The following is a 25,629-nucleotide window of genomic DNA, read 5'->3' as shown; positions in this document are numbered from 1 at the left end:
TGAAGGGCCATGACCGAACAAAGATCCCGTTACCTTTTGGTGTGAATTCCCGTCCTGGAATTCTTTCACTCTCTCTGACACTATGAGATGGATAATTTTTCAACATTTAGATGGATTTCCTAAGGAATAATCCATGGATCAGGCTTGTTTAGGGGACTTAGACGTATGAGTGTGTGAAATAAGATAAAAATCTGGATGAAGTGGATTTAAATGTGGCCTCATAAGGAGACTGTTGAGCTTTGGCGGCTGAATGGGCTCTACTGAGTGTCATTGTAGTTACAAGTTTTATAAAGGGTGACTTATTAGAAGGTGGTACCAGGTTTGCTTCTTTTTAACATAGATTGATAAAGCCGTGCTAAATAGATTTAGCACTGCAGAAGTAGTGCATTCACCTCCCAGAGTCCGGAAGTGTCTGCACAAAGCCCATACACTAATAATCACTAGTGAATTACAAATTATTGTTTATAGAAAAGCCTTTTCCTGCCTGATTTTTAACTGGTTTTAATGGATTTTTCTTTTAGTATTTTTCTTTAAGTTGTCTTTCTTACTTTGTTTTTGTTCTGCATTGTTTTATTCCCATGTATTTTGTAAAGCACCTTGTTCAAATAAGGACAACAGAAATAAAAAGTTTTATTTTTTAATTATTTATTGATAACAATGCCATCGATATCACTTAAAGAAACAAGAATCTCCCCAATGACCCAGACCCAAATAAAACCGTATCTCACAGTTTGCTTCAACGCTCTAAATGCATTTTAATGCTTCTCTTAGAATTTTACGGTAGGCGATCCCGGTAATTCAGAGAAACCTTTTTTCTCAGGTGAATGCAATACTTCCACATGTCAACACATATAGACTATTAATGACAGATAAGAACAAGAATAGGCCTTTGTTTAGTGTTTATATCTCTCCCTCTCTTTTGCACCGGTGCCAGCCCATCTTGGCGTTCGGCCTGAGTTCACACTTGTAGTTTCTTCACTCACTGGAATTTTCCTCATATGGCGCTCTGACAATAGCGCAGGTGATTTCCGCATGAGTGACTTTCAGCGGAAGGTGGTCAACGTTCCAGGTCCAAAGTCAACAAACAGCCATAGCCTCAAGATGAGGGATCCTATCAGCACCTGCTCTGTGAGTATACTTGAGGTTTTCTAAGTTTACAGCACGCGAGCGAAAAAAGGACTGTTGTTGTGTGGATATCACTGGATCAGACAATGAGAACCGTCACATCTAAATTTGTCTTAGGTTGAAAGTTGATTCTATATGGCAAAAATCTCATGGAGCCTTATCCTTTTGTTTCCAGTATAACCAACTGTATCAAAATGTGAAGCGCTTCTCTAAATCCGGGGAGAATTTCTGCAAAGAGCTCATGGCAGTTTTTCAGCAAAGGTAGGTTCAGTGCAGCTTTGGCCTTCGGACCAACTTTTAATGGCTGCACAGGTTATTGTTTGACTCAGTTCATTTCCCTCTCTTAGGGCTGAGCTGGAGCTGACGTACGCGAAAGGACTGCAAAAACTCGCCAGCAGACTCATCCGGGCCTCCAAAGGAATGTCAGACAAGTAAGGGACAGAGCAGAAACTGGGCTAGGCTCCGTCTTTTCGTCTGTTTTGTGTTAGATGTGACCTCCTCCCGGGGACTAGCTGCCATGTGTGGCGCATGGAAATAGTGTTATTAGGGAAAACACAACACACCCTGAGCGAGTTAGACAAGAGCAGCATCACAGGTAGGTGTCAGGATAATTAGACCACAGCTCTAACCTTTTTCCTGCTGCCTCCCCCGCTCAGTTCCACCTACAGCGCCTGGTGTCATGTGTCAGATGAGATGTACTCAAGAGCAGACGCCCACAGGTAGTGTTCAGCTCACCTCGTAACTGTGCCTGTCAAACACGCCGTGAAGGAGATCCGGGGTTAACTTGTTGTTGTTCTCATTCCAGATCATTAGGAAATGCTTTTCAACAAGAGGCAATCCTGGAAATACGACAAGTCTTAGACGAGCATAATAAGAGGAAGAAGCCTGTGTGTAGTTTATTCTTTATTTCAGTTTACTGTTTATTCTTCAATCTCAAAATGTCCCTCTAACCTGTCCTTTGCTTGGACAGCTCGACAGTGCCATTGACAGAACTGGAAAGCTAGTCACTGCTAACTGGAGTGATCAACTCAAGGTAAATCCTCCAGTTGTCACCACACAGACAGTTATTATCACACAAATCCATAAACCCATTAAAGGTTTGTGTGGCTGTCCTCTCTTATGCCATGGTGACCTTTACAGTGAGGCCCTTATAGCATGTATAATGTAAAGTGTATTCCTACATAATGCATTGCAAAGCATTCGTAATGCACTATGCTGTGTTAAAACAGTGATGAGCCATTAAAAGTGGGACAGCCGTGCTCTAAGCGGTCAATGATTCAATAGTTTATAATCACACTGTTTATTTTGTGTGACAAGTAATAAAGACGAGTAAAAGATCCTTGTATTGTCAACAAGGAACCAATCAGCTGTAACTTCCAGCTCATGTTGACAGGAAACACAGCGCTGCCTGCTCAGGTGACTTCATAACCTTTCATATAAAACATGTAGGATCATGAGCCACTGACATGTTTGACTTTATGATGTATTATGACCATAGTTAAAATTACCTGGGGCTGTTGCTAGGAAACATAACACATTATGAAAGCTTATCCTGCATTATGAATGTATGATAATGTGCTATGCAAATAAATGACATATAATAAGTGAATAATATGTTGAATATGTATCAGAAGAAATGTGCCTTTGGCTTCTTTCAAATCCAGCGAAGGTGCATTCATGACACAGCAAGATTACAAACATAGAAAATATATGATAAACAGCACAATGAGGCCACACATAAATCTGGATAGGACAGTGTAGCAAAAAAAATATTAATGGAGAATTAGCTTGAAGTCAAATCTGATCTGTTGCATGATGCTGAATTATTTACCTGTACAAATTTGTTGTTCTGTGATTTCTTGTGTCATAAACAGATAAAGAAGAAATTAGTCGGACTAACGAGAGAACACGAGGCTCTGTTCAACTTTGTTGACAACAACGCTCACATTAGCACACAAAAGGAAAAACAAAAGGTACAGTACGCTAGTTAGCAAACTATTTTAATAATTGAGTTGTAATTAAAACGGATGTGTCCGCTGATGAGGTCTTTTCCCGGTTCTGACGACAGATGCTGAACAGGATGACTAAGTCTGCAGAGGTGCAGTCACGGGTGGATGACGAGTACTTTCATATTAACATGGAGGGTCATCAGATGAGACTCAAATGGGAAAACACACTGAAAAACTGCTACCAGGTGTGGAAAATGTTTTCCTATTGTTCCAACTTTGTATCCAGACTTTTTGTGAGCGAACAGGAAAGTTCGGACTTGTTCCAGGACGCCTCCTTTAGGATAAAGTTAAACCAGTGAGCTTTTGGCTGCAGATATGGTTTATACGGGTCAGTCTGTCACTCCAGTGCTTTGTTTGGGGCTCCACACTACCAGCTCATCCTTTCCATTCTGATTTCATCCTTTATTCTGTGAGATACACAGACCTTGTTTTCCTTGGTGTTTTGAGCAGGGATTGAACTTGGAGCACAGAAAGCATCACAGCACTACATTCTGCTTTCAGATCATACAGGAGCTGGAGAAGCAGCGAATCGAAGTCCTGTGCAACATCTTGAGCAGATACAACCTCCACATGTCCGGTTTCGGCCAGACCCTCAAACACGTGAGGCGTCTTGATGTTCCTCCTGCTCGCAAACACACTCTAAAGCCCGCTACGGATATTTTGAACTTATATAAGAATACATTCCTGCCTCCTTCAGGGCCAAAGACAGATAGAACTGCTGGTCCAAAAGGTGGACATGGATAAAGACATCCAGATGCTGTTGGAGGAAAACAGAATCACAGCCGACGACAACACAGCAGAGTTTTTGATGGCTGATTATTTCGTAAGTTTAGCAATTTTACACTCTGAGAATGTGCTGCTGCATGTTGAAGAGAGTTTTGACTGCAGGCCTCCGACTCATCCAGGGATTGAGCTGTTCAAAGACACATCTCTGCAGGGGGGGAAGGGGGGGGGGGGGGGGTGGGAGCGTGCACACTGCACATACAGAGATGCACATTCATTACAAGTTCTCGGGCTCGACAATATGATAGTAGATTCCCTGGAATTAATCTGATTTAATAAAGTTTACTCACAAATGCAATTTCCTTCAAATACTCCAACAGTCAATACTACACCAAGACCATCTCCATTACTGATGTATTGAACACATCTGTTATCTGTGTTCTGATTAAACAGGAGGAGGACAGCAAATCGTTGATGGGCAGAGAGCGACGAAGCGAGGCCATCAAAGTCAAACTCCAGCGTCTGGAGGACGGCATTACGAGGACAAAGAAAGACTGTGAAGGTTAGTCGAGTTCACTCACCGACCACGTCTCAGCCTGAACCTGTGATTCACACCTGACAGACCCCATGAGGTCATTCGCATTGGTCTCAAAGACACCTCGGACATTTCCTCCTGCAGGAATTGAAAAGCTGATGAAAACGTACTCGGAGAATCCCTCGTTCTCAAACCAGAAGAACCTCGAAGAGACTGAGCAGCAGCTGGATGAGGTGAGCACTGGAGACTGTGTGTGTAGCAGCTGGATAGTGAGGGTGTACGGGTGAATATTTAAATTCATCGTAAGGTAGATATGTGCAAAAAGGCTAACGTTGCCTCTCTGCCCGCAGTGTTCTCTAAAACTGGATCTGCTCGAGGCCACTCACTACAAACTCTCTGTGTCACTCTCGGAACTGGAGGGAAAACCCAAGTCCTTTCACCGATTCAGTGACAGCATCGTGAAGTGGAAAGATAAAGTAAGACTGCATGTATTAACTTTAGGACAGACTGCTGGTGTCACTTATGTTTGATTAGTTTGACGAAACTAATGATGAATGGTCCTGGGAAAGAGGGAAGAACCAATTAAGCTTCAGCATAATGGCTGCATTTAAAGCAGAGCCACAGTACAGTTCATATTGTGACAAGAGTTCCCTGGATTAAAAGGGACGTGTGGAAAGGTTTCTGCTCAGTGCGACAGCCTTCAGTTGGTAATGTTTTTTAGAGAATAGCCGACTCCAGCAATTACTGTCAGGGTGACTGCTGATTTAAAATGACTGTGCATGTCCCAGAAGGACAGAGGTTCTTAGCATTTTATTGTATAACGTAACCCCCACATGACATCAACTACCCCTTATTCTAGCTGTAATATGAGATACAAAGATTGTCCTTAAAATTTGTACTTAAATCTCAATTGTTTTGTCGGTATTGTTATGCCTTGAATATTCACTTAATATCTTGGTCTGTAAATATGAGAAAATAGAGAAAAATGCCCAAACAATTTCCTAAATGACAAAGACTCAAGGCATCTTAAAATAGATTATTCATCAGATATTATTATTGTTAACATTATCCATGGTTCACACTCAAAGTAGCAAATTCTGGTAAATTGAGCATTTTTCTTAAATGACATTAAATAATGAAGAGTGATAGTCACTGCTTATTTTCAATCAGTAAATTGTTTCAGCTTTGATTTAAAAACTATACATGTGTCCATTTTTCCAATTCTTTTTATCGGTCCATTTGACTTCCCTACTTAAAAACACAGCATGAGTTGATTTTAGAAATGACTGGTTAGCCAGGTCTGTGTCCTGTGCGGGTATTTTGTTAGGAAATATAGTTTAAATCGCCACATAAAACTGTATTTTTCTCCTAAACACTTTAAAAGAAACGTAAATAAAACCCAACCCACTATTATTTCTTCAAAGGACTGCGAGCACAGTGTGGTTCAGCTGACGCGTCAAGTCAAGCTCAGGAGGACGCCATTCAGATCCCGACAGTCACTGAGAGCGTCCATCATTTACAAAGGGCCGGCTCAGTTTGTGACACAACCGTCTGTGGAGCCGTCAGCGGGCTCCAGTGACCAGGTCACCTCCACGTCTTCAACACATGGCAGTGAGGCTGCGGAGTGTGACAGCACAGATAACAGAGCCCCCCCTCACACAGGTGAGGACAAACAAGAGGGTAAGACACTTTCGTACAAGCTAAGATTTATTTCTATCACATACATTTACAATAACATGAAAAAATATTAACAATTTACAGGTCAAACAACGGCAGTGTTCTGCAGTGTAGGAAAATGCAAGGCTCTGTACAACTTCCAATCTGAACAGGAAGATGAACTGACTTTGACAGAAGGTGGGTTACAACTCGAGATGATATAAAGCGACAGAAGAGGAAGATGGAGAAACTAATGTAAGGAATTGTTTGTATTTCACAGGAGATCTTCTAGACATTTACACCAGAGAGGACAATGGTTGGTGGTTTGGTCAACTAAATGGAAAGACGGGACATTTCCCATCAACCTATGTGGAGGAGCTGCCTGTGTTAGACAGCGTCCAATCATCTGATGCCTAAATATATAAAAAAAACTAAAAAGGAACCATGAATTGACGATTCACTTCTACGATGCACGGCAAAGAAATGGAAGAGACGTCTTTTAACAAATCACGTTCCCCTCCATGTAGTGACTTAATGATATTCATTGTTTTTAAAATCATTAATAAATCCAATTGCACTCAGTTTGATGACACACCTTCCATTGCTGATTTTTGTCACAGTTTCTTTTTGTTATTTTTGTATTGTTGTTAGAATTTCTCATTATTTAAGCCACATGAAATGCAAGCGAAGTGAATTACTGTTAAAAAAAAATGTCTGTGTTTTAATAATGGAACACAGGAAAATAAAAATATACTGAAAAAGGAGTAAATACATTTAAAAATAAATGAAAACATATCAATATGTGAATTTTCAATTATTTTCCCGGAACCTACCTGTACTTAAGATCCATAGACACAAACATTTGATAATGTGTTGTTTACAGGTCTGTAGATACAGATTAAAAACTGTCTTTACAAAAAGATCCTTCCTCTCATATGGTTCCTCCTTGTTAACGTAAGTCCACAGCGCAGCAGGAACGTGTGTCCCTCCATCGTTCTGATCTCAGCAGCGTGCCTGAGAGATAAACTCCTTCCTGACATTTGCCAGGAATGCAGGTAAGTTGTTGGTCTCCTGAAGTCGACGTTCCAATGCCGGCAAACACTCGATCTCTGGGTCACTAGACACAACTGCAGAAATGGAAGAGTTTGGTAAATCTTATGGAAATCACCTGTGATGTTTAATAAGGATGAGGACATTTTATATTTGTATTTTTGACTAAAGGGTATGTTTCCAAAAACTCCTTCCCGTGGCATTTATCCACTAACACCAATTTGTCCCTGGTCACAAATATATACAGGGTCCGCCGAGGCCAAGGAAAACCTGAGCCTGATTTATGATTGGTTATGGTTTAGGTCCCAGATGGAGACAGTTGTTTGTCTCTAAAACAAATGGATGTGAGATCCTAACATATCACTGATGTCGAAGGTCAATTTCAAGTTTAGAACTGCTCACTACAGTGTTCAGACGATCTCATATACAAGTTTAATGTCAGTCTTATACTACTAGAAACCTTTTTATGAGACACTTTGCTAAATTGGCTGCATTCTTACAGTAACATTCTTGCATTTTGTGCTTTATACGTCACATTCAATAAGTCATTAATACAGCACCTCCCCACTCAAGTATTCACACACTGCTGTTACAGCCACTTGTTTCCCAAGGACACCTTGAAATGCAGGCTGGAGGATAAAAAAAAAAAAATCGGACTTTCTGATGAGCTGAGACCCCGCCCTGCTTCCTGTGCCAAAGTCCCACATGTGCTGGAGTTAGGAGATGAGCACATGCAGCAGGTTGTTGGTTTATCAGACAGATGGTGGTTTGATCCTCCCCTTGGGTGAACTACACTTTCAATAGCCACAGAAACTGTACTGTAGCTGTTCACCGCCATGGACCAAACCCTTGAGTTTAATGTGCAACTAAATCTTCCCCATCATCCGGTCACGTTAGAGATCACACACCCTAAGATGCACGGGCAGAAAAGTTTTTCCATGATTGCATAAAGTGCATGTCTGTGTGTTAACTTACTCTGGTAAGCTCCGTCTTCCTTAATCCCGATTGTGACGATGTAGGCGCTGTCTTGGTTTGAGGGGTTGATATTCCGGAAAACAAACTGCAGCTTTTCACCTTCACAAGGACAAAAACACACATTTGTAAGTCTTGAAGTCCTATTTACATGATCTTAAGACCAGATGTAATAAGTTACGGTTTTCAGGTAATCAATGGCTGCACCTCGTATGACTAACTATTACAATGTAGTTATTTCCACACTAACAACTGTGTTTTTCTATGGAGCTAATAAAAGTAACAAAAGAAGACAGAGTCCATAAGCTTCAGGTCAGAAGAATGGGTAAGTAGGTAGAAAACCAGCTGAGTTGTACAAAACTTAAACTCAAAAAACCCTAACAATGAAAATATGAAATTGCGGAATATGAAAATGAACAATGTGATGTTCCACTTACCTTTAACCAATTTTGTTTTGCCAAGAATTGTCCGTATCTCCATCCCCAAATGATCCTGAAAGACTATTCTGGCTTTCTGGAGATTTTTCAGTCTGTCTTTGTTTGCTTTATTTTGACACACTATCACTGGAAGGGAAAATAATAATAAGTTCAGGGTTGAATGCTACAGTTATACATCTAGTTCTGTGATCTTTTTATGAATTAAATTCCTAAATATACAACTTACACTCTTTTCTCTTGGCTTGTTCCCGTTTAAGTTTTTCGATTTTCTGAATGATTTCATCTTTCTGCATCTCCTTCTGCTGGATCTCAGATACGACCTCAGAAATATCACGTTGTTTCTGCTTCAATGATACAGTCTTCTGTTCAACATCTAGGGGGCAAACATTGCATCAGTCGCAGAAACAACAGAGGTTTTGAAACTGTGTTATAATAGTTTGTCCCAAAGCAAAAATATGGGCCTAAAATTTGTGTAAAAAAAGAAAAGAAAACGTAAGATAACTGTTTTGGTGCTGGATCAATGAAACAGATTCAGACAAATCAATCAATTTTGTTAACATATAAATAAAGTATAACAACTGAGTGTACGGCGAAGTTCTATGATCTAATGCAGCAACTCACCCTTTTTGAACGCCTGTATCGTCTCAAACAGCATCTCATCATCCTTGCATTTCTTTAAACATGTATCTACAATAACAACAAAAAATTTATAAATATCCACGCAACAGAGCGAAAAGAAAAACAACAATCTCACATATTGATATCAAATTATATTTGTTCTGGTGTTGCTCCTGTTTTGCGAAAGCCCTTCACCATTTGAAGCCATGTTTTACAGTGATAATGGTTCAGATCTGATATTAATATCTATCCTGAGTGACACAATCACAAAAGTGGACAGCTTGTTCACCCTTGGCATTAGAATGGGTCCTGAATGTGTCTACAGGAACTAAAGCTGTCCACTCGATCTGATTTTAATACCAGGTCTGAACTAGGTAAGTCTGCACTCCACTTAGTAACTGTTAATAACTCAAGCTAGGGGTTTGAACAATGACCCAGTCGTTGCATGTTTTCATAGCCTGCATAACTGTTAATATTGTGAATTGCTGTGGTTGAGAAAGAAGCTTACAATTACATAGTTAAAAAGAATAGGTGGTTATAGGTAAATTAACAAGACAAACTCTAGTTGTCACTTTACATTTGAAAGTTTTACCAAGCTCAGATACAAAATGTGAAAATAGAACATACCAAGTGCAGACTTCACAAACTGTCTGTGGGACTGACACAACTCTGTAGATGTGTCCAGTATCTCCCCATATTGTTTCAGCAGATTGTTGTGGCTGTTCTCCATTGCACTGGTGAACCTGACACTGGAGCTTAGATCAGTGATGGACGTCATGGTGGCGTGTTGTTGGACAATCTGAGATCTGAGAAAGAAAAAAACTTGGAAGATGAGCATTATTCTAACTTCACAATAAACTTTTTAAGAAAATAAATGTACACATTGCTTGTATGATTTATACAATAAACTGTCGCTTGTAACATCACCAATATATTTATGATTTTCATGTTTGACATCTGGCTGCAAGAACAGATGATTTTCGACCAACTAACTTAAAATGGTAATGTTAAGATGAGGGAACCAGGCACCTGCCATAATGATAAACAATACAAAAAGATGTGACATAAATCAATACTCCTATCTGCTTCCATACATACACATGTAAGATAGTACGGTTGTATAAATGCATAGGCAGATGACGAGAGAGTGAGTTAAAAAAGAAGTGGTTATTAGTATTAAAAACGTACAACTTAGCTGCATTATTAATATTTGCAGCTTCAGTTACCACTGATAAAAAAGATAAATGAACAAACCCAGTCTGCTATCTGCAACACCCATGAGGTGAAAGATCGATAAGATCCTGAACTTTCATGATGAGTTAAATTCGGTGCGTTATAAACAATATGGTCCCTGAAAACGACATCTAAGACAGGTTTATTAACTTTATCAAGTGAATGTAGCACAGAGCGACTCGCTCGTTGTTGTTAGCGTCGAGTGCTAACTCGCCCCTCTGTGCGTTAACACACTGCGTTTACACTGCGGAGTGATGTTAACGTGGTTATCCATGTGCGACGTCACTGACAACATGTGAAAACAGTGCGAGTGATTGACACCGACGGGCAACGTTAGCAGGTTAGCGTTAGCCGGGCAACATTAGCAGCTAGCCGGAGATTCCACACAGTTTACCCTACTTCCGCAGCAAAATGACAGCGACTGGTGCTTTTACAGATTCATGTCGAGCAAAGCTGACTCCGTTGCACGTGGGAGTAGATGTCAGAGGCGTTATAAAGAAGTTTGATGAATAATATACTCACGTTTTCAGCTCTTTTCTCTTTACGTCCTGTTGCTGAAACAGACGTTATTTTCAAATATAGGCGGCTAGCATGAAAAGGCGTGGCTTGTCCTTCTTTTTTGTTTGTTGACTGGTGTACAAGGGCGGGGACAGAGCACCGGAAATGACGTATTATCATCACTTTTTTTAATAACTTTATTAAGTCATTCAGAGACAGACAAATATAAAATACACACATCTTGAACATAAGTCCACACTTATCAAACCATAAATACGACAGGGGGGGTGAAAAGGAAAAATATTCTACAGGAAAATAATGAAATACTGAAATATAAAAATATTTTAAGTTTACAATACTTATATATCTGTATAGCTTTTTTTATTTGTACAATCAGAGATGTAAGAGATGCATTGCTTGATATAAGTGGTCAGATCTGTCAAATTTGGATTTCTATGTTGGAATTTAGATTCATGGATGGGAAATTTGGATAAAATATTGTTCAAATTAATCAAATAGTCCTAATGATGACTCCTGTCATTCACTATGTGTCCAAACAACCCATTTCCACAGTAATGTAAAGCTAGTTCAAATATGATCAGTGACCATTGTTTTGTAAAAAGTAATTATTAGGCAATAACCACGTGATACTACTTTTCTTTCCACCAACTATCAGACACGCCATGTTAATCTATATTTTTCCTAAATAGGAAACTTCCTTTTAATTTAAGCTGTAATCTACTGGTGAACGTTTCAGTTTAAACCAGGAACACCTTGAGGACCCCACAATGCAAATAATAACTAAGACAAAATGTCTTTGCTGTGACTTTACACCACCTTGTGGTGAGTTTTAGGAAGTTCAGGTAGGTTTGAACCAAGTCTGCATCATATTCCTCATCAGCATGAAGTAAAAACTAGTAATGAAATAATAACATTATTATTGTACAGCAGCATATAACCATTGAAAATGTTGTGTACATTAACATTTTAACAAAGTCAACTGTAGTTGTAATATGGAACAAAAAAAACTAATAGTGACAGAGCTAGTCAGCGTTCCCAGCTGTGGATGGCAGATGGGATGTCTTTTCCAGTCCCGGTTTTATGGGAAACCCATTTTGTTGCCACGTTCTCAGAAAATAACAACATTAATGAGGCTGAAAGGTTCCACAGGGTCACACGGGGTCCTGTCTCTCTCAGTGTGTACAATGGCTAATATTTAACAATTGTAAAAGCAATGGCCTGTAAAACATCTAATGGCTCGTCTGGATGTAAACAGTTTTTGTAACATGTCCTAAAATGCTGAGCCCTCACGACCAGGGGACGCGTTGTTTTATTTCCAGAGAGATGGAAGGTGTTTCCATGGTCCCGTCCAATGATTTATGACGGTGGTCTGAGATATATAAAGGTATCTGAGGTGCGATGAGGGTTCATGGTGCTTCGACTGGAGCCGAGGAATCAGCTGTTTGCAGTGGTGCACATAGAGACGCAGCTTCAGATGGATTTAGTGCACATCAGCGGCGTGCTGGTTATCCAGCACCTGCAGAACAACTACAGGGAATATCACAGCTTTCTCAACTTCATGTCAACCGTGGGCGACCCTCGCAACATCTTCTCAGTTTACTTCCCCCTCTGGTTCCATCTCAGTCATAAAGTTGGCACCAAGATGATATGGGTGGCTGTTATAGGAGACTGGCTCAATCTCATTTTCAAATGGTAAGCCGACCTTCAGGACAGACGAATGTTTTAACTTTCAGTGCATTTTATATGTACTCAATCTATAATCTGGTGATTGCCTTTTTTAGGATTCTGTTTGGTCAGCGGCCTTACTGGTGGGTCCAAGAAACCACGTTCTACCACAACAATTCAGCCCCACGTTTGGAGCAATTTCAAATCACGTGTGAAACAGGGCCAGGTCAGCACCATGTCTGCAATGTGATGGTAATTAATCCCATTGAAAGCAAAACTGACCCTGATGTGTTTCTGCAGGTAGTCCATCTGGTCATGCCATGGGTTCATCCTGTGTGTGGTATGTGATGATCACCTCTGTTCTCCACTTCACCAGGCCCTCCCCCAGTGCCTCATCTGTACAGAGTTTACAGAGGTGGGCAGATATATTGCAAGTATTCCCTATGGTGAGGAGTTTCCTCATCACTGGTGATGTCTCAATGTGTCCTTTCAGGTTTCGTCTCCTGAGGTCTGGTCTGTGGATGGCTTTCTGGATCATTCAGATGAGCGTTTGCATCTCCAGGGTTTTTATTGCGACACATTTCCCTCATCAGGTTATCCTCGGTCTTTTATCGGGTGAGTTCCATCGTGCAATCACAAACAAACACAATCTGCTGCTGTTGTTTGTGTAATAATTAACAGATGTTTTTTTTATTATTCAGGTATGCTGGTTGCTGCCGTGTTTGATCATATCCCTTCAGTTTACAGTGCGAGCTTGAAAGTTTACATACAGACCGACGTTTTTCTTTTCTCCTTTGCCGTTTGCTTTTATCTGCTCCTCAAAGTAATGGGTATTGATCTTCTGTGGTCCGTCACCAAAGCCAAGAAGTGGTGCGTTAACCCAGAGTGGATCCATCTGGACACCTCCCCTTTCGCTGGTCTCTTGAGAAACCTTGGAGCCTTGTTTGGCCTGGGCCTGGCCGTCAACTCTGAGATGTTCCTCCAGAGCTGCAAGGGGAAGAACGGCAACAAAACCAGATTCAAACTCATGTGTGTGGCCGCAACTCTCACGTGTCTGCAGCTCTTGGACTTGATGAAAATGCCCACTCACACTGAGGTTCTGTTTTACGCACTGTCGTTCTGCAAGAGTGCATCAGTACCTCTCGCTGTGGTGGCTGTTATTCCTTACTGTGTTCATTTGCTGATTGGAGATGAGGACAGGAAACTGTCTTAGATTATCATCGAATTTGTAGGATTTCTCACAACCCTTTTTAACCAGCATTACAAGACATGGCCATTGGATAAACTGACACCACATGTCAGACTCCTAGTCCCAGTTACTGCACACAAGCACTGAAACTGCAATATATCTTGAAATAAGTTACTTAACAGGGTTATAGTAGTAATATGTAGTGATATGATGAAATATTGGTCCTTATGCCCTGAACATAGCAAAATATAAAAAGTGTAGTCTGAGTTGCCTGTTGTTTGAGTGTTTATGTGAAGCATTAATGATATTATATGATTGTTGTAAATAAAACTGTTTGTTTTTTCATTAAAGAGGTCTATTGGAAAGTAATTTTGCATTATTTTGTATTTAAGAGTATATTTTCTTCTGAATAAACACAGGGTTTTCGCAACAGTGTCTAAAGAACATTGGACATGAACACAATCCACGGCCCAACACAGGTTGTAATTATATGTCAACTTTAAAACATATTAAAATATCTTAATCAGAAGCCTTTCTTAAAATGTTTTGCCTTAGTTCAGTATATCAGTGACAAAACACGATCATGTTAGGAAAAATAAGGAGACTCTGCATTATGTTTATATTATGTCAGATATCAGTGTAGGTTTATAAAACATTGAGATTGTGCTGCACCGTGACTTCAACTCAACAACATGTCTGAAATGTACTTTTCTCTAACAATGATGAATGTGCTCTATCTATCTATCTATCTATCTATCTATCTATCTATCTATCTATCTATCTATCTATCTATCTATCTATCTAACTATCTATATGTGTGTATGTATGTCCTGTTCTGTGTTAATATCACTTAGTTTCTTCGAGCAAACTCAAATCAATCAAGTACTAATCAGGCAAAATGTAATGAGGTAGAACAAAGTGTCTGATGTAAGTAGATTAGACAGATTAGCTTAACTGATTTCCACGTCTTTTCCCACTGTCTGTGGTTGTCTAGCATCCAGCCGCACCTGAGGCCTGGTACAACATGATGTAACTGTACCTGAGTAAGCAGGCTACTGTTCAGTCAGGCTTGAACAAACATGTGTGCGGCGTAAATGACTTTGCCTCTGAACTTACCTCGTCTGAGTCTTGCCATTTAGTCTTCTTCTGCAGCACCAGTATTAACAGGCTGCGGGCGAAGTGGCCAAAAATATATCAAGCTAAAAATATAATATCAGTCGATAGTGATCATAAATATAATGATAAATGTCACATAATTAATTATTTATATTAAGTTTAAGGACTGATATTGTAAGTGATGATTGTGGTTTTAAACTCTTTATGGACAGACAATGACAAACACTTGATAAACACACGTGCAATAGATCAATTATGTGTTATTCTGCCTCACTGTGCTTGTACAATGCACAAGGAATACATTTATATACATTGGACAATTATATTGTGACAGTTATTGATATTGTTTTATTGCCCAGCTCTGTATGTAACACTTCTCAATAAGTCATCCTTAACGAGGAGAAAGAGGGTTATCACAGGTGACAACAGGGAGAAGCTGAGGACTATTCAGAGGGACCTTGAAATCAAGATCGAGGAGGCAAAGGACAGCCACAGGAGGAAGCTCCCCCCTCCTCCTCCTCCTCTGGCTCACAAGCTGACAGTCTTCTACACCATCAGGCCAGCTCTACTGGGCTAGAAACTCACAGTGATGCAGGTGGAGGCCCCCCTCGTGACAAAGACAAAGGAGCTAGTTGTGGATCTGAGGAGGGTCAGGAGGTGACTCCTGTTTCCATCCAGGGGGTCAGCGTGGACATTGTGGAGGAGTATAGATACCTGGGAGTGTTCATAGACCGTAAGCTGGACTGGGCTAAGAACACTGATTGCCTCGTCAAGAGGGGCCAGAGCCGCCTCTATTTCCTGAGGTGACTGAGGTCCTTCAACATCTGCCAGACTATTGTTGTGGCAATTTCTACAATCCCACTCTACCAACGAGGAAACAAGACACAAATTTCTCTTACAGTATTCTCACCTTTAATGCTCGAGCATGGTGCATACGACAAAGTTTAGTTTGTAATATGCACCATGATGGGAAACAGTTCTTTGTCTTTACACATTTGGCTAACCCCTCCCATTCTGGTTGGGGTTGTTACAAAGTCAGAGGTTGGGATCTTCTGATCACATAAGAACAACAATGCCTAGTTAAAGCATGCAGGCCATGATTCATTCAGTGGTACAGGATACAGCATGATCAAGGTTACATTGTATGAGATTCAATCATGATCAATCAAAGGGGAAATAAACAAGATCATATTGTGGTCACATGTTATATTTCCCTTGCACTATGCTGGGGATGTTATATACGACTGTGGTGGCCAGTGCTCTCCTGTTTGCTATTGTGTGCTGGGGCAGCAGATTGAGGGTTGCAGACGCCAACAGACTCAACGAACTGATACGCAAGGCCAGTGATGCAGTGGGGATGGAGCTGGACTCTCTGGCGGCGGGGTCAGACAGGAGGATGTTGTCTAAGTTACTTGCCATCTCGGACAATGGCTCACAGGAGTCTGAAACCACCAAAATGCACCACAGAGCACCACAGGAAGTCATTCCTGTCAGTGGCCATCCAGCCATGCAACTCCTCCCTCTGAGTGTCAGACCCTCTGAGTCAGCGGAATGGACTCATTATAATGCCAGTAATACGCACACAAATGCAAGCTTGCACTAAATACTCAATGTACACAACACACATATTGTGTAAATATTTCATATTTTATTTAATTTTATTCTACATATTTTCTTTAAATGCTTCCATTTCCATACTTGCATTGTAACAAACCCACTTTCCCCCTGGAATTTTTCAGTGTGACACCTATTGACATACACCACATACATTCCTTTGACCTCTTTATTACACTCTGTAGAACAGTCAACACTTTGTACCACACATCCCAGCTCCCTGTTTCAAGTCACACACACACAAAGTAGAACACCAACAGCAGATAATGAGCAGACCTTGGTCTAAATCCTCTCCCCCACAACACACTAAGGCAGCTGCTTTGAGGCAGGAACATTATGACCTCTGGTAACCACGACAACGGAGTGCACGTACGATATCTTCATCACGCGACATTCCAAGAGGATGAGACACTGTCACGTCTAGATGCAGCGGCCTCCATCTAGTTTTGACCAATCCAAGAAGAACCCCTGTCACGCCCAATATATAAACTATGTGCGCACTCTGTTTAAGCGCCTCTTTTCCTGTGCAGCCTGCTGCGTAGAACTAGAGACCCATGCATGTTCAATTGCTGGACACCTTGTTTTCTTGACCTGTAACCTCTGAATAAACTTGCTTAATTTCAACTTGAGAACGACTCCTCCTCTCCTTGGATTTCCACCCGCAACACACCACAACATTACAGGCCAATAATTAAAAGTACTCTTAGGCCTGTACAAACATATATATTTAAAAGTTCAATGCTCATCAAACATGGCTCAAGGGGCCTAGCTGATAGGAGCGCCTGATGTGACCAGTTTATAATAGGCGCCCTTCGTGGCCATGAGTTCATCATGTGTGCCGAGCTCTATGACGACTCCTTGTGACATCACTGCGATGGCGTCAGCAAACTGGATGGTAGAGAGCTTGTGAGCGATGATGATGCAGGTTCGTCCTTTTCTCGCCTCATCCAGAGCAGACTGGACGATCTGCAGGAAAAACAAATCTTTCTTATTAACAGTCCCACTTCAAGGAAGACCTCTTGGTGTCTTGTCTAAATATAGAGAGGATGTATTTGATTAAAATACATTTTAAGAGATTGTCTAACTTTGAAAAACAAACTTAAGGCATATAACAAACCAAAGGCATCACCATATGTAATGATAGATAGATAGATAGATAGATAGATTACTTTATTCATCCCCGAAGGGAAATTAAATAGTCATAGCAGCCGGTATATTTGAATACAATAAAATACAATACAATAGAATAAAAGAAAAGAAAAATATTGAGGTAGAAAGAATAAAAAACAGAAACACAAGATAAATAGGTAGATAAGGTGCAGTGGCAATATGATGGTAATAGTACTGATGATATGATGGTAATGTTATTGTTAGACAGTGATATAATATGATATGATATATAGTGGAGGTATAGATGTAAGTATTTGACTATACAATAGATAATATAATATACTATGAGTGTAAGAATATGTAGACAGAGTGTGCAAAAGACAATATTATTGTATAAAATATATATAATATCAATATGGTTTATATTAACACATTTCACATATGATGTGAAGTAAGTGTTCCAGTATCTGGAGCGGAGTGATGTACAGGGTACACAGTGCAAGGAAACAGGTATATTTAGTGCAGTTCTGTGATGGTGGCTCTGACAGAGGTAGATGAGTTGTACAATCATTCCACTTACGTCTCATGTGATTTAGTTTACATGCATGTCTGTGGCTTTGTATTGAATGTGATGTATTATACTCTTTAATTTTCATAATGTGTTTAATCTCAGACGTAGCATTTTAATCCTGATTTTGTTTTACACTTAGTTTGGATGATATGTACAAGCCATATGGATTATCCATAGCTGTCTATAATTATATATATACGATAGATAATTGTGTTTTATTTCAGGTCACATTGTTTAAACTGGCTGCAGGGACGTGTCGTGGCAATTTCTACAATCCCACCTTTAGCAAGGAGGAAACGAGACACAATTCTCTTACAGTATTGTCACACATTTAATGCTCGAGCATGGTACATACAACAGAGTTGAGTTTGTCATATGCACACAGACAGAAGACAGTGGTTGGTATTTATACATTTGGCTAACCCCACCCATTCGGGAGGGGGTTGTTAAACAGTTAATGACACAGGAGAAGCAGCACTTCAAACATCTTCAAGCTCCTCCTAGAGAGGAACAAACTTATTGATCAGCCTCTTTGATATAAAGGAAATAGGTGACGGGTATCCTGTCCCCTGCTCTCAGACCCCTGGAGTGTAACATCTGTCTCCAAGATCCCTTCTTAGTGTCTACAACCACCACAAATCCCCCGTGCTGTAAGGTCTTTGTTAGGTGAGTTTGTGTAAGGAACATCAAAGTAGTTCCTCACATCAATCATAATGCCTGAATAGCTAATTACTATCACACTGTGTCCGGACTAATTAGATTACTGTGACTGGAGTAATCAGGCCAACACTCACTCAGTTCTACAGGAAACAGCAACATCAAAGTTACATTTGTTAGAGATTCAATGATGATCAATCCAAGTATACATAAACATGATTATATTATGGTCACATGTTACATTTCCCTTACAATCCGTCATTTTGATCATTATGGATCAATAACACTTTATAAGGTGGGGGAAATCCCACTCTGTCCGAAGTTGACGATTGAGGGTACTTCAGTTGTGTGATATATTGTCAACGTCATCATATGGTGGAATCCAGTCTGAGATAGGCTAGAGGTCGACTTGCATAGCGGTAACAATGGCCTAAGTGCATTGTTTGCGTATCAGACCAATCTTACAAGTGATAACAGAAATAGCAATCAAAAACATGAACAAACGACTGTGGGATTCTCTTGGTAAGCAGCTGTAACACTGGTCCCCACAGACTAAATACACCTTCTCTGGCAGTGCAGACTGTCTGTTAAAAGAAACAGTTTTTGTTTGATTTAAATAAGCATTTGCTGTAATTATTTGGCTAGGATCCTGTACACAGAAGAAACATTTGACGTAGGATGCACTGGCAGAGGATGCCAAGCGACTGAGCAGTTGCGGGCTGAGGATTTAGATGAAAATATAGGCTTTGAACAATAATTCAGATTTAAATTCTAAGAACATTATTTGGGTTTGAGTTTTCCACGGTGCTATCCACATTCCTGCCATGACGCAAAAAGTATATTCTGGATTACTTACTGGCCAGCATTCTGTGTCATTGAAGCTAGCAGGCAGAGCTAGGAATTCTACATGTGGTTGGAGCATTGCATGCACAATGATCTTGAATTTGGATATTTTCTACAGTCAGTTTTGAACTCACTTGGTCTGTGCGCTCTGTTAAATAATTATAAGATAAAATAAATGATGTCCATTTTACTGTCGGGTTGGTTTATGATGAGTTGGTACTGGTCTTTCTTTTTTTTTTTTTTTTTAGTTCCTTCTGTCTCTTTCTCGCCGTTTCTTCCTTTATCTGCAACAGCTGTTGGTTGTTGGTATGGTTTTACATCTCAGTGAGAGCTGTCGTCTTTCTTCTGCTTTGTTCCTCGTCTGTGAGGGAAGCGACACTTTCTCCCTGGGCCTCCGTCTCAAGTGGCGGACTTATATCAGCACCCAGTCTCCTGGTTTCCATTTATGCAACTGGCCCTCTGCTGGTTGCGGGATTGCTGCATTTACCTGTGTGTATAAGGCTCAACATTTTGGTTATGTACACACAGTACATACCTGTTCTGGCCCTTCCCCTCCCTCTCATGGTCAGTAAACACTACCGGTAGTGCTTTGATCCATGAGAGTTCTGTGTCATCACAGCACTTGACCATTTGTTTTGAATTGTTCCAATGTTCTCTTTCAACTGCTCCACCCCTTGTTGATTTCATGTGGGATTTCTAGGGTGAATGTTTTCTCGCACTAACACCGTTGCTACTGCAGAGGCATCTGCTTTATCTGTAGGGAAAACATGTCAACAGCCACATGACAATGCTCCTTTCCTTCACATGGTGTTAGTTCAATGAAATCCATTTGCAAGCGATCAATCGGTTGGCCAGGGGGTTGTACGTCCTGGCCTCCTGTAGTGTTGCCTGTCAGAACATTTAAACATTTTGAAATAAAACGTAAAGGAGTAGTTTGGGAAACCAGACAATTTTCAATAAAACAGAAACAAACAAAACAACAAATAAACATTTAAACACACATGGACGGCCGTCCTTAGATTGACATACATTGTTAAAACATTTACATTCTGCTTTCTCTATGTTGTTAGCATGGCTCTGTGCTTCTGCTAAATCTGTGAGAGAAAGGAAAAAGGAATATCAATGACAGTATGTTGGTTAGTTGCCGCTTCCTCTGCTGCTGTATCTGCTTGAGCATTACCTGTTGAAAAACAGAATCACCTTTAGTGTGAGCTTCACACTTTACAGAGTAAAATGTCTGTTAATAGAATTAGGTTGCTGCTCTAGCAGAATGGACGATCCAGAATATGGCATTAACAATGTGACCTCTTGATATCATCCTGCTCTTAGACAGAGAGGCTGACCCAATGCCAAGCTATCTAATTTCTTGGAGGATAAATACGCCACTGGTCGTTTGCACTAAACTGTTGTCATGAAACCCCGTTTCTCATTTACAGTCTGTGTAAATGATCTGTTTTGATCTGGTGGTCCCAGTGTAGGTGTCGAAGTCAGTCTGTTGTAGTTAGGTGAATGCTGTGTCAGCGTCTGTCGTCCACGTCAGGTTGTCGGTTGGTGTCAGTCCTTGGCCATGCATAACATACAGGAGTGGAGCCTCCAGGGATGCATAATCACAGATCCACTGTTTACAGTAGTCCGTCATCCCTAAAAAAATTACAATAATTGTTTTTTTGAACGCGGTGTTAGAATCTTTAGGATGGCTTCCACTCGTTTGAGCTCAATGTTTTTACCGCTGCTAGAAATTTTGTGTCCTAGGAAAGTTACACTTTTCTGGACAAATTGCTGCTTAGCCAGGCTGGCCTCGTGGCCCTGGTCTGCAAGATATTTTAGCATGCTACTGTGTCGACTTTAAAGGCCTGTGTTGTTGGTGAACAAATCATCGAATCATCAACATTTATATCAGCGCGCTTACCGCTGGTAATGCCAAGTCCTCCAGACTCACTTGCTTACCGCTGGTAATGCCAAGTCCTCAAGACTCACTTGCATAACCCCTGGTAATGCCAAGTCCTCCAGACTCACTTGCATAACCCGTGACCTGACTGCGCGGGATTCCACAAAACTTTTGGACATACGTCTGAACGTATATGATTTATCCGGAATTGTGAAAGCAAACCAATACTGAGAGTGTTGATGAACTGGGACACTGAAAAATGCATTAGCAAAATAAACAATTCAAAATAAACAAAAACAACATGCTTTCTGGTGGAACCAGAGAATCTTTTATATTATCCTCTCTTTTTTGTTTTATTTTAATCTATTTAATAGGCATTCTTACTGGTGAGTGTGCACATGGAATGATGACTCCGGTTTTCTACCAGTTTTAAAATTCTGGTGTTATCCCTGCTGCTGCTTCTGGATTGAGTGGATGTGCGCTCGAACATTAACGTTATGTGCTTTTTGGTGTCACATTGAGAGGTTCAGTTTAAAATAATCCCAGATCATACTTATCATTAGTCCATACGTTTTGTTGCACTTTTTTGTAACTCTGAAGAGTCAATTGTTAAACTGCAAACCTTTTGTTTAAATTTAGCGGTTTGTTCTAACTAACATTTTCCTTTTCCCCCATAAAAGTGCTCTGAAAATGGGCATCTGTGTGTTTGCATTGCGGAAGAATATTGAATTCCTTCTCCCCTATCCTCCCATTTACAATCTTGTGAACACTCAGTGACCATGTGTGCCAAATTTTCCCACTGCACATCATTTGCTTTAGCTAGAAATACATCTGGTGATGGGTTAAGTATATTCAAGATTTGCCTATTGTGGGGTCAACACAACAGTCAATGCTTACAATCTATTATCATAATGCACCCAATCACTACTAATACAATTGCTTTCTTTAATCTTCCTGGAACCAGTTTTTTTTTATGTCTGTTCCTTCACTAACTGTTGCTGTGCAATGTAAATCAGATACTTGCATGATGCTGTGTGTGTGTGTGTGCTATTTCAAGCAGATCTGAGGTTATATACCTTGGCCCAGAGGGTAACAGGTCCCATTGGTGTAGGTACAGTGGCTAACCATGATCTGGTTGTACATATTCACTATGGATATCTCATGTTCTGGTGACTTAAACCCCTTCCTGTTTACAATGCAAAAATCAAGCCTAAGACCACATTTGGTGTCCTCCTAACAAATTTTCAAGTCAACATGTATTTTATATCCCCATCTGTTTTGGTAACAGACCGTGGTGTGGTATATGATTATTTAATTTTGGTGCCTGATGCCCCAACAGTGAAAATATATATACCAACCAATTTTGGAAGATAATGTTGTTTTGCGTCCCCAGAATCAACCAGAAATTAGATATTTTGCCTGCTACCTGTAGAGATATTTCAGGTAAAACTTCAGATCCACTTGCTTTTTGCCATGTTAAACAATTCTTTGTAATGTTTGTACGTGTGGTGTTGGGGGTGCGTTCACCTGAATCTGGAGTCTCCTCCGCCTCTGCCTCAAGCCATGCCTCATCCTCTGTGCAGTCTCTGGGATACGTGAAAAATAAGTCCAGTGGATCTCCTTTTCAGCCTTGTCGTGTTACAGTCTCTCGCACAGTGGTCTGGGTCTTCTGGTGGCAACATTCAGCGGTTATCTTTGAAGACTTTAATAGATTTGACCACCTTTCCAGCAGGTTGTTCTCATAGAGTCTCTTCACATGTCCGCGAAACCGCATCTGTTCTCCAGTCATAGCGCATGTCTGTCCCTGGCCAGTCCCTTTATACTTGGCCCCTTGCCATTTCAGTTTCATGCTGTGGAGCAAGAGACTTCTGGTTTCTCTCAAAGTCTGCCTTTACTGTTATACAATTTGGGACAGTACTTCGAAAATTGCAGGCCCTCCTTGTGACGCTATGTCTGACAGTTCACTGGAAATTCAGCACATCTCCTCTGGTGTCCAGGCTCTGTAGACATACATCACTGCATCTGCGTCTGCTCTTGTTCTTGTTGAGATGGGACTGAGTCTGTCTGACCCAAGACTGTCTTGTGCCGCGATGGTTGCAGCAGCCTCACCCTGATTCTGGTGACATGGAGTTGGAGCGAATGCTGCGCCTGATGTGGTGCGTCCTGTTGAGGCAGACTGTCCTTGGAGGTCTCGGTATGAGATAGCAGGCTGTTGGTTCAGGTGGCTCTGATGAGCGGCTGAGGCAGGGAGGAGATCCAGTTCTTTCTGTGAATGTGAGAGCTGAGGACATTGATTAGTTTCCCTTCCCCCCCTCTTGCACCCCTGCTCACTACTTATCTGTTACATTTAACAATTCTGAATCACACATTATCAATGCTATCTAATTTATTTAGTTTTACCCTTCATTTGGTCATATTTTCCCAATTCAACATGTAGCGCCTGTTTTTGAATTATACGAAAACTACCGTTCTCAGAAAATGCAAACTTTTCTATCCACACCAGAAGCTGTTTACAGGAGTCATCACCATGTTTCTCACACATAATTTTTGCACATCCCATTAGATCACACACTTCAGTAAAAGGCTTGCTATTAAGTTTCCCCATTTAAATTAAATTCGCAGTCACTCACTTACCAGCACATAGATGACATTAATTGATATTATTCTTATTAATTCCTTTATCAATGGGTCATCACCCCTAAGTAATGTCACTCTACCTCACGCGTCACCCCGTGCTCTTCAATACTGTATCCTCCTTCAAAGAAAAATTTCAGATGCCGTATCGAACAATCTTCATTCCATAATCTCACAAGCAGCCTCTTCTCACCCTGGGAGTCGATTACGACTTGCCCTTCAGGAGAGGTAGACTTCGGGTCTTGGGCAATAATAATTAATAAAAAGAAAATCCCCTCACCGACTGCGCGCAGATTTAAACTTGGTCTTGAGAATGGTTTGAAGCGTGAATGAGTTAGGCATCCCGGACGAGCCCCCAAATTGTCGTGGCAATTTCTACAATCCCACCTTTAGCAAGGAGGAAACGAGACACAATTCTCTTACAGTATTGTCACACATTTAATGCTCGAGCATGGTACATACAACAGAGTTGAGTTTGTCATATGCACACAGACAGAAGACAGTGGTTGGTATTTATACATTTGGCTAACCCCACCCATTCGGGAGGGGGTTGTTAAACAGTTAATGACACAGGAGAAGCAGCACTTCAAACATCTTCAAGCTCCTCCTAGAGAGGAACAAACTTATTGATCAGCCTCTTTGATATAAAGGAAATAGGTGACGGGTATCCTGTCCCCTGCTCTCAGACCCCTGGAGTGTAACATCTGTCTCCAAGATCCCTTCTTAGTGTCTACAACCACCACAAATCCCCCGTGCTGTAAGGTCTTTGTTAGGTGAGTTTGTGTAAGGAACATCAAAGTAGTTCCTCACATCAATCATAATGCCTGAATAGCTAATTACTATCACACTGTGTCCGGACTAATTAGATTACTGTGACTGGAGTAATCAGGCCAACACTCACTCAGTTCTACAGGAAACAGCAACATCAAAGTTACATTTGTTAGAGATTCAATGATGATCAATCCAAGTATACATAAACATGATTATATTATGGTCACATGTTACATTTCCCTTACAGACGTCAGAGGAAAATTGGATTTTAGATTTATTATGGAATTACAGAGATTATACAGTTCTTTATTCTTCATTAATAGTATTTTGTCTGTTAATTATTGAGAACTGTCCCGATCAAATAAATACACGATTAAACCTGACATTATGTGTTATGTTGTTTGATAGCGTTAAGAAATGTGTCACCTTTTCGCTCTCTGTGTCAAGTGCAGAGGTCGCCTCATCCAAGAGCAGGATCTTGGGCTTCCTGACAATGGCCCGGGCGATGGCAATGCGCTGTTTTTCTCCTCTTGCCAGTTGGGAGCCCTGAGCACCAACCTGAGTTTCGTATTTCTACATGTTGATAAACAGAGTGGGTGAAGTGGAGAAAGACAAAGGTCATGAAGTCTGCGATTGTGATGTTTAGAAAGCTTTTTATTGTGGAGGTAAATCTGGACCTGTCATGTGATAAAGT

The 25,629-nt window shown here is 40.7% G+C and overlaps 4 protein-coding genes across 11 annotated transcripts in view; 2 read left to right on the top strand and 2 right to left on the bottom strand.

The window, feature by feature from the left end:
- Positions 1 to 940: 940 nt before the first annotated feature.
- nostrin (nitric oxide synthase trafficking) lies at positions 941 to 6,970 on the top strand. Its single transcript, XM_053440518.1, has 16 exons — positions 941 to 1,128; positions 1,301 to 1,386; positions 1,473 to 1,556; positions 1,782 to 1,844; positions 1,931 to 2,012; positions 2,096 to 2,158; positions 3,000 to 3,098; positions 3,194 to 3,319; positions 3,636 to 3,734; positions 3,832 to 3,957; positions 4,311 to 4,419; positions 4,537 to 4,625; positions 4,743 to 4,868; positions 5,817 to 6,072; positions 6,154 to 6,246; positions 6,329 to 6,970. Exons 1-16 carry the CDS (start codon positions 1,033 to 1,035, stop codon positions 6,463 to 6,465), a joined length of 1,734 nt encoding a protein of 577 aa, XP_053296493.1. The 5' UTR covers positions 941 to 1,032; the 3' UTR covers positions 6,466 to 6,970.
- spc25 (SPC25 component of NDC80 kinetochore complex) lies at positions 6,082 to 10,994 on the bottom strand. The gene is made up of 7 exons (XM_053440519.1): positions 10,881 to 10,994; positions 9,753 to 9,931; positions 9,129 to 9,194; positions 8,734 to 8,880; positions 8,508 to 8,633; positions 8,074 to 8,172; positions 6,082 to 7,175 (listed from the first exon to the last, which is right to left on the bottom strand). Exons 2-7 carry the CDS (start codon positions 9,901 to 9,903, stop codon positions 7,051 to 7,053), a joined length of 714 nt encoding a protein of 237 aa, XP_053296494.1. The 5' UTR covers positions 9,904 to 9,931; positions 10,881 to 10,994; the 3' UTR covers positions 6,082 to 7,050.
- A 1,357-nt stretch (positions 10,995 to 12,351) lies between these two features.
- On the top strand, positions 12,352 to 13,992 carry LOC128456059 (glucose-6-phosphatase 2). Of its 5 annotated transcripts, none has more exons than XM_053440095.1 (5): positions 12,352 to 12,569; positions 12,659 to 12,768; positions 12,843 to 12,957; positions 13,051 to 13,157; positions 13,244 to 13,992. In XM_053440095.1, exons 1-5 carry the CDS (start codon positions 12,352 to 12,354, stop codon positions 13,753 to 13,755), a joined length of 1,062 nt encoding a protein of 353 aa, XP_053296070.1. In that variant the 3' UTR covers positions 13,756 to 13,992. The 5 variants fall into 5 exon arrangements, with proteins under 5 accessions (XP_053296070.1, XP_053296067.1, XP_053296069.1 ...); XM_053440092.1 differs by having other exon boundaries at positions 13,036 to 13,157; XM_053440094.1 differs by having other exon boundaries at positions 12,843 to 12,965; positions 13,047 to 13,157.
- A 1,960-nt stretch (positions 13,993 to 15,952) lies between these two features.
- abcb11a (ATP-binding cassette, sub-family B (MDR/TAP), member 11a) overlaps positions 15,953 to 25,629 on the bottom strand; it is a 23,362-nt gene continuing 13,685 nt past the window's right edge. For all 4 annotated transcript variants that reach the window (XM_053439536.1, XM_053439539.1, XM_053439535.1 and 1 more), the window contains 2 exons: positions 25,362 to 25,508; positions 15,953 to 17,427 (listed from right to left, as the gene is read on the bottom strand). In XM_053439536.1, coding sequence (XP_053295511.1) covers positions 17,227 to 17,427; positions 25,362 to 25,508 — 348 coding nt within the window. In that variant the 3' untranslated portion in view covers positions 15,953 to 17,226. The remainder of the gene's footprint in view (positions 17,428 to 25,361; positions 25,509 to 25,629) is intronic.

The sequence above is a fragment of the Pleuronectes platessa genome, chromosome 14 (assembly GCF_947347685.1).
Source record: "Pleuronectes platessa chromosome 14, fPlePla1.1, whole genome shotgun sequence".
In the NCBI taxonomy this organism is placed as follows: Eukaryota; Metazoa; Chordata; class Actinopteri; order Pleuronectiformes; family Pleuronectidae; genus Pleuronectes; species Pleuronectes platessa.
The sequence above is the reverse complement of the archived record's forward strand: the minus strand, read 5'-3'. Positions and strand labels throughout refer to the sequence as shown.

Bases quoted from the DNA above. Each gene is read 5' to 3' on its own strand.
- spc25 (XM_053440519.1), bottom strand. From the start codon at position 9,903: ATGACGTCCATCACTGATCTAAGCTCCAGTGTCAGGTTCACCAGTGCA. The intron at 8,173-8,507 runs GTAAGTGGAACA...GTCCTTGTGAAG, and splicing joins CAAAACAAAATTGGTTAAAG to GTGAAAAGCTGCAGTTTGTT. The intron at 7,176-8,073 runs GTAAGTTAACAC...CCATTTCTGCAG, and splicing joins GGAAGACGGAGCTTACCAGA to TTGTGTCTAGTGACCCAGAG.
- LOC128456059 (XM_053440091.1), top strand. From the start codon at position 12,352: ATGGATTTAGTGCACATCAGCGGCGTGCTGGTTATCCAGCACCTGCAG. The intron at 12,570-12,658 runs GTAAGCCGACCT...TGCCTTTTTTAG, and splicing joins CTCAATCTCATTTTCAAATG to GATTCTGTTTGGTCAGCGGC. The intron at 12,973-13,035 runs GCAAGTATTCCC...GTGTCCTTTCAG, and splicing joins CAGAGGTGGGCAGATATATT to GTTTCGTCTCCTGAGGTCTG.
- nostrin (XM_053440518.1), top strand. From the start codon at position 1,033: ATGAGTGACTTTCAGCGGAAGGTGGTCAACGTTCCAGGTCCAAAGTCA. The intron at 1,557-1,781 runs GTAAGGGACAGA...TCCCCCGCTCAG, and splicing joins TCCAAAGGAATGTCAGACAA to TTCCACCTACAGCGCCTGGT. The intron at 4,869-5,816 runs GTAAGACTGCAT...ATTTCTTCAAAG, and splicing joins TCGTGAAGTGGAAAGATAAA to GACTGCGAGCACAGTGTGGT.